The sequence below is a fragment of the Coregonus clupeaformis genome, unplaced genomic scaffold, assembly GCF_020615455.1.
Source record: "Coregonus clupeaformis isolate EN_2021a unplaced genomic scaffold, ASM2061545v1 scaf0777, whole genome shotgun sequence".
Classification (NCBI taxonomy): Eukaryota; Metazoa; Chordata; class Actinopteri; order Salmoniformes; family Salmonidae; genus Coregonus; species Coregonus clupeaformis.
In genome coordinates, this window is record NW_025534232.1 from 49,964 (window position 1) to 62,500 (window position 12,537).

Below are 12,537 nucleotides of genomic sequence, written 5' to 3' on the forward strand. Positions count from 1 at the left end.
ACAGTGGTCACCAAGGCAACCTAGACAATCATCAAACATTTCGGTCGCAGTGTGTTTTCCGTTTTCTCCCGCAGTATTCTTAAAGTTAATGTGAATTTAGCAGTAAAACCGTATTTCTTTTCAAATATTATTTTGGTGATCCCTTTCTGGAGTACGCAAGACTACTTTGCTTTCAAAATGTCACGAAACATAAAGACAAAAACAGGACTGAGGAAAACCCCGGCCTACAAGACCCAGTTGACACAAGTCAGAACACAGCCTCTCTATTCTCTCATGTGATTTCAGGTTCTCTGACTGGGAAATTGTCCTTCCACACAGAGAGTGAGAAGTGGTGGGGCTTTTTTCGTGTGTGTTCTCTTATGCTCCTTCAGTCTCCTTAACCAGGTAAAACTCTTTCCACACTGGGAGCAGTGGTAAGGCTTTTCTCCTGTGTGTATTCTCTCGTGCACTTTTAGATACCCTCTCTGAGTAAAACTCTTTCCACACTGGGAGCAGTGGTAAGGCTTTTCTCCTGTGTGTATTCTCTCGTGCACTTTTAGATACCCTCTCTGAGTAAAACTGTTTCCACACTGGGAACATTGGAAAGGCTTTTCTCCTGTGTGTATTCTCTCATGCTCTTTCAGGCTCCTTAACTGAATAAAACTCATTCCACATTGGGAACATTGATAATGCTTTTCTCCTGTGTGTATTCTCTCATGCCTTTTCAGGTTAGCTAACACGGTAAATCGCTTTCTACACTGGGAACATTGGAAAGGCTCTTCTCCTGTGTGTGTCCACTCATGAGATTTTAGGTCCCCTGATCGGGAAAATCCCTTTTCACATTGGAAGCAGTGGTAAGGCTTTTCTCCTGTGTGTATTCTCTCATGCCTTTTCAGGTTAGCTAACCAGCTAAAACTCTTTCCACAGTGGGAGCAGCGGTGTTGTCTCGCTGGTTTGGATGTCTCTGGGTCTGGTTCCCCTGAAGGACTCTTCCCGCTGTCAGAGGGAGAGTCTGGTCTCTCTCCTACCAAAGACAAACATAGTATCTAGTTAAACAGAGACCTGAATGAAACCTCCACATGATAAAACTGTCTTCCTATGAGGTTTAATCAAGACTAGATCCCTCAATACAAGAGCTTGTCATCAAAGAGTGGCTGGGTAAAACTATTTGAATACCATACATTTTTGACAGCATCCCTTTTGAAATCCTAGCAAGTCTAGTGTTGAGGAGGATGTCAGAGTTGACACTAGGATGTCTAGGAAGCAGCTGATTGTTGAACAGAGTAAAGATGGTTCCCTCTCCCCTCTTTCTGCTGAGATACGTCCAGAGGAGGAGTTTGATGAAGTTTTGTGTTGGGTTACTTTGACAGAGATGGTGTTCTAATGAGGAAATGGCGTTCTCATGCCACTTCTGGGCAAGACGATTGGCCTAACGTATCTCAAATTGTTGTTCCAGTTACACTTGGACAAGAGATACTGAGGTTGGCTCACGATGGTAGTATGGCAGGCCATCTTGGGCTCAACAAGACATTTGACCATATCTTGCATAACTTCTTCTGGCCTGGTCTGAAACAGGATGTTGTGTCTTACTGTAAAATCCTGTTGTGTTTTCCAGCAGACAGGTAAACCGAACCAAGCTGTACCGGTTGCACCTTTGCAGCCTATTCCTGCTTTTGACAAACCTTTTCAGCAGGGTTCTGGTGGACTGTGTTGGTCCTTTTCCAAAGCCAAGAGTGGTAAGCATTTCAGTTATGTCATGATAGACTATTTATAATGCAGACATTATATAATAGTTCATATGTATTACAGGTTGAGTCTTCTGTTTGAGTGACATTTTTGGTTTCTTGCTGGGGATGATGTCACAATGGATGTTAAAAAACACGTTCCTACATTTCCGCGCAGCAGGGCCAAGTACTTCTATGCGTGCTCAGGCGCACACACTCCCTCAACATTATCAGGACAGAGAAACCAGACACATGCTCATTTCTCACATGGAGCACTCCAAACAAAAAGACAATATAAAAAATTGACTAATCTAGTAAAATGATGGTAGTGAAATACAGTAAACCAAAACTTGATTCTTACAAGTGTAGCAGGTTGTGAAACTCCGCAGACAACATTTGAACTCAGAGAATGAGAACGGTTAAATGACTGTAATTAATACATGCTTTTAACATAAATGAATGTAACCATTTTGGCAAACGTTTTGAAATGACGTTTTATTGGCTGCTTCATTAAATGAGTTGCATGTCCTGTTAAGAGTCATTACCATAATCTAAATGTGATGTCATTCTGAGCACCGTGGGTGGACGCCCCTAACATAACACATTTACATTTTAGTCATTTAGCAGACGCTCTTATCCAGAGCGACTTACAGGAGCAATTAGGGTTAAGTGCCTTGCTCAAGGGCACATCAACAGATTTTTCACCTAGTCGGCTCTGGGATTAGAACCAGCGACCTTTCGGTTACTGGGCACAACGCTCTTTACCACTAAGCTACCTGCCGCCCCTAACAGAAACCCTGGTAGCATTATAATGGGTGTAGCATTACGGAGTCACCCAACCTGGTTGTAGATCTCAATGTGACGTGGATAGGAAGCTATTCAAATGTAGTAAATAAAACATAGAAGTATCTCAAAAGAATATTTTAAAGAAATGAAAAGGAGAGGAATGTGTCTAGGGTGGACAAAATGTTGCTGCCTTCAGGAACAGGAAGACGAGCCTTGTGACCATTACACACTGGTGTGGGCGGCAGGTAGCTTAGTGGGTAAGAGCGTTGTGCCAGTAACCGAAAGGTCGCTGGTTCTAATCCCCGAACCGACTAGGTGAAAAAAATCTGTCGATGTGCCCTTAAGCAAGGCACTTAACCCTAATTGCTCATGTAAGTCGCTCTGGATAAGAGCCTCTGCAAAATCACTAAAATGTAAAGTGTTTCCCACTGGGCAGCTGTATCACTCTAGTGTAGCCAGAGAGGAAGAGCTGGAGTTTTTGTATGGATCAATGAGATGGTCGAATTTGGTCAACAACTAAATGAATGGCTTATTTTCTACGTGACGTTTACTTGATCGAATAGAAGTTTCGTAATGCTTGAGTTGTTCTGAGTGTACTTGATAAGTAGGACACGTGACATACCGACAACTTTGAGAAAAAAACCCACTATAGGAGTTGCCTCGAGATGGCTATGCATATTCATGACACGAGGCTAGTAGCATAGCATTTCTCTCCATTGAATACAGGCGGTTGACGTCAACAACCCTCACAGAATATTTAAGAAAAAAATGGATTACAACAATAAGATGTATCCACCAATCCAAATAAAGGATCGGCTGGAGCTCAACAGCAGTTCCGCTTTGTGGACAACGACTCCCCTCGTTAAGGTGGAGAGACATCTGGTCAGTATCTCCATGGCAACCCAACTCTCGCATGGCAATATTTAGTAAATCGTCACTACACGAAAATCACTACATGCCCCCCCCCCAGTCTGCGGTCAGCAGATAGACAAACGGAACGGAGAAAACAAGGGGGTAGCTTGCTCTCTACGTCATCTCATTATAGACATATCTGGTCATCATCCTAGGGCCCTCCATTGAAGAGCGAACTCCGAATATCCAAAGTGAAAAACTAATTTAAGGCGGTACTTACTGGTGTTAATCAGATCTCCTATCTCCTCCTCTTCATCTTTCAACGTGACAGTAATCTCTCCCTCCTTCTTCACTCCAAAAACGGCATCCTCCTCTATCTCTTCCTCCTCTTCTTTCACTCTGAACGCGTCTTCCTCTTCTTTCACTGTAACATCCTCCTCCTCTTTCACTCTGAACGCGTCTTCCTCTTCTTTCACTGTAACATCCTCCTCCTCTTTCACTCTGAACGCGTCTTCCTCTTCTTTCACTGTAACGTCTTTCTCTTCTTCTTTCACGGTAACAGCTTCACCCTCTACGTGTTTTTGTATTGTAACATCCTCCTCTTCCTCCTCCTCCTCTTTCACTAGAGCTTCTTTCTCCGTCCAGCAGACCTCCTCTTCTTTAGCAGGAGGAGAGTAGCTTAGTGACCTCATGGTCGGGGATGTTAGCTAGCTAGGCTAGTGCTAACTTAACCAGCCAGCTACTGTAGCTGACTAATAAAAACAACTTAATATTAAATTAAATAGGTTAACAAGTAGATACGACAGACGTGTGTTTAAAACACAGTAGCTAATATACACCTAACACGTATAAAGAGCTTGAATGTTTCGATATGTTGGCTAGCAAGGTACGGAGGTGGTAGACTAGCTGTTTTTGTAGAAAAATCCCGTCCACTAGATTATACGTCACGATAGCAGCATAGCCTGAAAGACCCACATCGCCATCTACTGACTGGAGTGGGTAACGCAGTTGATGAAAATATTATATTTTAAGACAGTTAATTTTAAATTTATTTAAGAAACGTTTTTTTTTTTTTTTTACTTTAGTTTACAGTGCATTCGGAAAGTATTCAGACCCCTTGACTTTTTCCACATTTTGTTACGTTACAGCCTTATTCTAAAACGGATTCAATTAAATGTTTTCCTCATCAATCTACACACAATACCCCATTATGACAAAGCAAAATAAGGTTTTTATAAATTTTAGCAAATGCATTACAAATAAAAAACGGAAATACCTTATTTACATAAGTATTCAGACCCTTTGCTCAAATAATTTTGATGCACTATGTGAAGTAGGCACGCTTTTTCTGTCGTCTTCAGAAAAGTTAGATTCCTTTAAGCACAAAGTAATTCACACAGAGTTTTGTTAATGAATAATGTTGTATATTTAGAGTTTACTCCATAAGTGGATGGTATTGTTAAGATGTTGTATATTTAGAGTTTACTCCATAAGTGGATGGTATTGTTAAGATGTAATTGTACTTTTTAGGATGATATTAACATTGTGAATTCAACATGTGGTTACTAGCTAGCTAAGGTATTGGATGTGTGAACGATGGCTAGGCTCCTCCACTGATCCCAGTTCAGTTCAACATGTGGTTACTAGCTAGCTAAGGTATTGGATGTGCGAACGATGGCTAGCTCCTCCACTGATCCCAGTCCTTTGTATTGTGCGTCTATGTTGTAGACAGAACATATTTGTTCTCTACAAATGTTTTGTCATTTCTTTTGGATGCAGAGAGAATTCTGATTCATTAAAACAGCCTGATCTCCGAAGTCCACGTCTATAGTCCCAATCAATCACACACAACGCAGAGATACAGCCGTGCAGTGCAGCGCCGGTTACACCTACACCGTTGCTGTGTGATTATGAAACTCGGGTCGGAATCGGGAAAATAAGACCTGTGCAATGTTGTACACATGTTTTCCTTCATAGAGAACCTGACCTGAGTCACGTAGCTTAAATCGTTTGCGAGCTATTGAAGATTGAATGTCCGGCGAACTAACTTTTTAAAACCGAGCCACTATCGGGAGCCACGGTCAGTAATACTCACATACATGTATATTTTGCATAATTCCATTTCATTCCATTTACTCTTCTTTCCTTTGTCACGTCCTTGTAAGTTGCTCCTGAGGGTCACTGCCATTAGTGGATCACATTATAAGTTGTTTCCAAGGGTCACTGGCATTAGTGGATCACATTGTAAGTTGTTCCTGAGGGTCACTAGCATTAGTGGATCACATTAGGCTACCTTGGACGACGCTGGACCAATTGTGCGCCGCCCCACGGGTCTGTTCAACCCCCTATTGTACACTTTTTACCACCTTCCAATATTTCATGGACTGAACTTGAATATGACAACTTTCAGGATGAATCAAACCATATTTTTTTTTATTAAGCAATATATTTTGTGCATAAAGGCTCTCCAAACCCTAAAATGTACCTAAATAATGTACAAGATCAGAGTATTTTTTAATCTACCAGTTGGTGCTGAAACGGATACGAATATGCATAGATGAGTTTATTTTATTGATCCCTATATTCTGACTCCGTTCTCTCTATGTGTTCTATTGAGTCTGTCGACAAAATTCTAATTAAAGTCACCCCGTATTTAAAGGGATGGCTTAAGATGAAATGTACTGGAAACCCTATTGCATGAAAACTCCATGAGAAAATCTGTTGGCCAACAAGTGTGAGGGTTTTCAACGGTTGAATGAAATGTATTCGGAGCGCCCGAGGTAGCTACACCTGCAGAGCGCGGCGAAATGTACATTTACATTTTAGTCATTTAGCAGACGCTCTTATCCAGAGCGACTTAAAGGAGCAATTAGGGTTAAGTGCCTTGCTCAAGGGCACATCGACAGATTTTCACCTAGTCGGCTCGGGGATTAGAACCTGCGACCTTTCGGTTACTGGCACAACGGTCTTAACCACTAAGCTACCTGCCGCCCATACAGCGTCCTCCATTAAATGCGTGCGAAAGCGAGGCATACATTCTTAAATCGGGATCCGCCCCCGGTCTCGTGGTAAAACACAGACCCCTCCTCCTACAGCATCGTCATGTTCATTTTGCGAAAGTGGCACCACAGTCTCCTGGTTTAAAAAAAATAACCCACGCAAAGGGCTGGAAGTGTGTCGATTTTATGGATCTACTTTTGATGAAATAAGGAAGAGATTCTATTTACTTTTAGGGAAAGGATTGTACAATAAAACCGGCACTAAATGTTAAAATCCCCAGTTAATCCTTCATTATCCATAATAATTCCGGGCATTCAACATTTAGCGTCCTCCATTACTCTGGGTACAGCCTACCTCTGGGTACAGCCTACCTCTGGGTACAGCCTCCCTCTGGGTACAGCCTCCCTCTGGGTACAGCCTCCCTCTGGGTACAGCCTCCCTCTGGGTACAGCCTCCCTCTGGGTACAGCCTCCCTCTGGGTACAGCCTCCCTCTGGGTACAGCCTACCTCTGAAAGCAAACTGCACAAACCCACTGGGGGGGGTCACACCTGACGTATCAAACTTTTGCCATATAGCCAGTTGGCATGTTGTAACGTCTCTTTTGCCATATAGCCAGTTGGCATGTTGTAACGTCTCTTTAGCCATATAGCCAGTTGGCATGTTGTAACGTCTCTTTTGCCATATAGCCAGTTGGCATGTTGTAACGTCTCTTTTGCCATATAGCCAGTTGGCATGTTGTAACGTCTCTTTTGCCATATAGCCAGTTGGCATGTTGTAACGTCTCTTTTGCCATATAGCCAGTTGGCATGTTGTAACATCTCTTTTGCCATATAGCCAGTTGGCATGTTGTAACGTCTCTTTTGCCATATAGCCAGTTGGCATGTTGTAACGTCTCTTTTGCCATATAGCCAGTTGGCATGTTGTAACGTCTCTTTTGCCATATAGCCAGTTGGCATGTTGTAACGTCTCTTTTGCCATATAGCCAGTTGGCATGTTGTAACGTCTCTTTTGCCATATAGCCAGTTGGCATGTTGTAACGTCTCTTTTGCCATATAGCCAGTTGGCATGTTGTAACGTCTCTTTTGCCATATAGCCAGTTGGCATGTTGTAACGTCTCTTTTGCCATATAGCCAGTTGGCATGTTGTAACGTCTCTTTTGCCATATAGCCAGTTGGCATGTTGTAACGTCTCTTTTGCCATATAGCCAGTTGGCATGTTGTAACGTCTCTTTTGCCATATCGCCAGTTGGCATGTTGTAACGTCTCTTTAGCCATATAGCCAGTTGGCATGTTGTAACGTCTCTTTTGCCATATAGCCAGTTGGCATGTTGTAACGTCTCTTTAGCCATATAGCCAGTTGGCATGTTGTAACGTCTCTTTTGCCATATAGCCAGTTGGCATGTTGTAACGTCTCTTTTGCCATATCGCCAGTTGGCATGTTGTAACGTCTCTTTTGCCATATAGCCAGTTGGCATGTTGTAAAGTCTCTTTTGCCAGTCAACATGTTTAAACACAACTGTTGCAGTGGCTTAAAGGATGGAAGCGACACTTAGATTCCAAACAGCAGTGATGTCGCAAACATGTCGCAAACATGTCACATCCTCAAGTGAGTTCGGAAAATCGCTATGCGGCATCTTAAAAATAGTTTTCACATACACACTTTATATGTCCGAAGTTAAGAACCAAATAGACTTTAAAAAATAATATGGTATTTATTTGTATTTTATTTCACCTTTTATTTAATCAGAGTCAATTTAGAACCAATGACAATCTGAATGAAGAAATACTAATTATATTCATCTATTTAATAATTAACATTTTTGAAATATCCAAATTATATAGTGAACAACATTTAGGGGTTTACACTTGCATACAATCAATCTTACTTTCATAATCAAAACATAATATTTATATTTTTAACTAGTTGAATCTGATTTTAGACATGATCTTGTCTAGAGCTGGAAAAAAATGTTGACCTATTTTTCTGTATGATTTCATTCATACAATTAGATTTCATGTAGCATGAACAAAAACACAATTTCTCAATCAAAAACATAAGTCAGAACATAGCCTCTCTATTCTCTCATGTGATTTCAGATCCTCTGACTTGGAAAATGTCTTTTCACAATGAGAGCAGTGGTATGTCTTCTCCTCCTGTGTATTAGTATGTTGGAAAGCCTTTTCTCCTGTATGTATTCTCTCATGCTTTTTCAGGCTCCCTAACCGGGTAAAGCTCTTTTCACATCGGGAACATTGGTAAGGCTTTTCTCCTGTGTGCATTCTCTCATGCGCTTTCAGGCTCCCTCGATGGGTAAACCTCGTTTCACAATGGGAACAGTGGTAAGGCTTTTCTCCTGTGTGTATTCTCTCATGCGCCTTCAGGCTCCCATACCACCTAAAATTCCTTCCACAGTGGGAACAGTGATAAGGCTTCTCTCCTGTGTGTCCCCTCTCATGTGTTTTCAGGCTCCCTAACTGAGTAAAACTCTTTCCACAGTGGGAACAGTGGTAAGGCTTCTCTCCAGAGTGTATTCTCGTATGTATTTTCAGGTTTCCTAACCCAGTAAATATCTTATCACACTGAGAGCAGTGGTATGTCTTCCTATCTTCTGTGTGTATTTCTTCATGTTGTTTCAGGTACCGTAACTGGGTGAACTTCTTTCCACACTGGGAACATTGGAAAGGCTTTTCTCCTGAGTGTGTCCTCTCATGCTCTTTTAGGTTCCCTAACTTGGTAAAACTCTTTCCACAGTGAGAGCAATCGTAAGGGTTTTCTCCTGTGTGCGTTCTCTCATGTACTTTCAACTTCCTTAAACACTTAAAACTCTTTCCACAGTGGGAGCAGTGGTGTTGTCTCGCTGGTTTGGACGTCTCTGGGTCTGGTTCCCCTGAAGGACTCTTCCCGCTGTCAGAGTGAGAGTCTGGTCCCTCTCCTGCCAAAGACAAACAGAGTATTTAGTTAAATACTAAACAGAGAACTGAATTAAACCTCCATAAAATAAAACTGTCTTCCTGTGATGCTAGATTCCTCAATAACCTGAAGTCAGTTTTCAGAACATTCAATAAAAACTTGGTGGCCGCCATAATAACAATAATAATAACAAGAACAATAATAATAACAATAATAATAATAATAATAACAATAATAATAATAATAATAATAATAATAATAACAATAATAACAACAATAATAATAATAATAATGATAATAATAATAACAATAATAATAATAATAATAATGATAATAATAATAACAAGAACAATAATAATAACAATAATAATAATGATAATAATAATAATAACAATAATAACAATAATAATAAAAATAATAATAACAACAATAATAACAATAATAATAATATTAATAATGATAATAACAATAATAATAATAATAATAACAATAACAATAATAACAATAATAATAATAATAATAATAATGATAATAATAATAATAACAACAATAATAATAATAATAACAATAATAATAATAACAATAATAACAATAACAATAATAAAAATAATAATAATAATAACAATAATAATAATAACAATAATAACAATAATAACAATAATAATAATAATAATAATAATGATAATAACAATAACAATAATAATAATAATAATAATAATAACAATAACAATAATAATAATAATGATAATAATAATATTTATAATGATAATAATAATGTAGAACATAAAATCTAATCTTGCTTTCATGTTTATAGACTGGGGGACACCTAGTCAGTTCTGAATGCATTCAACTGAAATATGTTTTCTGCATTTAACCCAACCCCTCTGAATCAGAGAGGTGCGGGGGGACTGCCTTAATCGGCATCCATGTCATCGGCGCCCGGGGAACAGTGGGTTAACTGCCTTGCTCAGGGGAACAGTGGGTTAACTGCCTTGCTCAGGGGAACAGTGGGTTAACTGCCTTGCTCAGGGGAACAGTGGGTTAACTGCCTTGCTCAGGGGAACAGTGGGTTAACTGCCTTGCTCAGGGGAACAGTGGGTTAACTGCCTTGCTCAGGGGAACAGTGGGTTAACTGCCTTGCTCAGGGGAACAGTGGGTTAACTGCCTTGCTCAGGGGCAGAACGACAGATTTTTACCTTGTAAGCTTGGGGATTCGATACAGCAACCTTTCGGTTACTGGCACAACACTCTACCCGCCAGGCTAGATAATGTCATATTTATAGGATGAGCACTCTATAATCATAGATAATGTCATGTTTATAGGCTGAGCAGAGCTCTATAATAATATATCATGTTTATAGGCTGAACAGAGCTCTAAATAATAGATAATGTCATGTTTTAGGCTGATCAGAGCTCTATAATAATAGATAATGTCATGTTTATAGGCTGATCAGAGCTCTATAATAATAGATCATGTTTTAGGCTGATCAAAGCTCGATAATAATAGATAATGTCATGTTTATAGGCTGATCAGAGCTCTATAATAATAGATAATGTCATGTTTATAGGCTGATCAGAGCTCTATAATAATAGATAATGTCATGTTTATAGGCTGATCAGAGCTCTATAATAATATATAATGTCATGTTTATAGGCTGATCAGAGCTCTATAATAATAGATCATGTTTTAGGCTGATCAGAGCTCTATAATAATAGATAATGTCATGTTTATAGGCTGATCAGAGCTCTATAATAATAGATAATGTCATGTTTATAGGCTGATCAGAGCTCTATAATAATAGATCATGTCATGTTTATAGGCTGATCAGAGCTCTATAATAATAGATAATGTCATGTTTATAGGCTGATCAGAGCTCTATAATAATAGATAATGTCATGTTTATAGGCTGATCAGAGCTCTATTATAATAGATAATGTCATGTTTATAGGCTGATCAGAGCTCTATAATAATAGATAATGTCATGTTTTAGGCTGAGCAGAGCTCTATAATAATAGATAATGTCATGTTTATAGGCTGATCAGAGCTCTATAATAATAGATAATGTCATGTTTATAGGCAGATCAGAGCTCTATAATAATAGATAATGTCATGTTTATAGGCTGAGCAGAGCTCTATAATAATAGATAATGTCATGTTTATAGGCTGAGCAGAGCTCTATAATAATAGATCATGTCATGTTTATAGGCTGATCAGAGCTCTATAATAATAGATAATGTCATGTTTATAGGCTGATCAGAGCTTTATAATAATAGATCATGTTTATAGGCTGATCAGAGCTCTATAATAATAGATAATGTCATGTTTTAGGCTGAGCAGAGCTCTATAATAATAGATAATGTCATGTTTTAGGCTGATCAGAGCTCTATAATAATAGATAATGTCATGTTTATAGGCAGATCAGAGCTCTATAATAATAGATAATGTCATGATTATAGGCTGAGCAGAGCTCTATAATAATAGATAATGTCATGTTTATAGGCTGAGCAGAGCTCTATAATAATAGATAATGTCATGTTTATAGGCTGAGCAGAGCTCTATAATAATAGATAATGTCATGTTTATAGGCTGATCAGAGCTCTATAATAATAGATAATGTCATGTTTATAGGCTGATCAGAGCTCTATAATAATAGATAATGTCATGTTTATAGGCAGAGCAGAGCTCTATAATAATAGATAATGTCATGTTTATAGGCTGATCAGAGCTCTATAATAATAGATAATGTCATGTTTATAGGCTGATCAGAGCTCTATAATAATAGATAATGCCATGTTTATAGGCTGAGCAGAGCTCTATAATAATAGATAATGTCATGTTTATAGGCTGATCAGAGCTCTATAATAATAGATAATGTCATGTTTATAGGCTGATCAGAGCTCTATAATAATAGATAATGCCATGTTTATAGGCTGATCAGAGCTCTATAATAATAGATAATGTCATGTTTATAGGCTGAGTAGAGCTCTATAATAATAGATAATGTCATGTTTATAGGCTGATCAGAGCTCTATAATAATAGATAATGTCATGTTTATAGGCTGAGCAGAGCTCTATAATAATAGATAATGTCATGTTATAGGCTGAACAGAGCTCTAAATAATAGTTCATGTCATGTTTATAGGCTGAGCAGAGCTCTATAATAATAGATAATGTCATGTTTTAGGCTGATCAGAGCTCTATAATAATAGATAATGCCATGTTTATAGGCAGAGCAGAGCTCTATAATAATAGATAATGTCATGTTTATAGGCTGATCAGAGCTC

At 38.9% G+C, this 12,537-nt stretch overlaps 2 protein-coding genes across 2 annotated transcripts; both read right to left on the reverse strand.

The window, feature by feature from the left end:
• Positions 1–251: 251 nt before the first annotated feature.
• LOC123485637 (gastrula zinc finger protein XlCGF49.1-like) lies at positions 252–3,637 on the reverse strand (the record flags this gene model as incomplete). Its single annotated transcript, XM_045216698.1, has 2 exons — positions 252–1,003; positions 3,622–3,637. Coding segments are annotated over 2 exons (738 nt in total), but the record flags the coding sequence as incomplete, so codon positions are not given.
• Positions 3,638–8,065: 4,428 nt separating this feature from the next.
• Positions 8,066–9,425, reverse strand: LOC123485638 (zinc finger protein 239-like). Its single transcript, XM_045216699.1, has 2 exons — positions 9,379–9,425; positions 8,066–9,234 (listed from the first exon to the last, which is right to left on the reverse strand). The coding sequence occupies exons 1-2, from the start codon at positions 9,423–9,425 to the stop codon at positions 8,388–8,390; spliced, it is 894 nt and encodes a 297-aa protein (XP_045072634.1). The 3' UTR covers positions 8,066–8,387.
• Between the last annotated feature and the right edge of the window lie 3,112 nt (positions 9,426–12,537).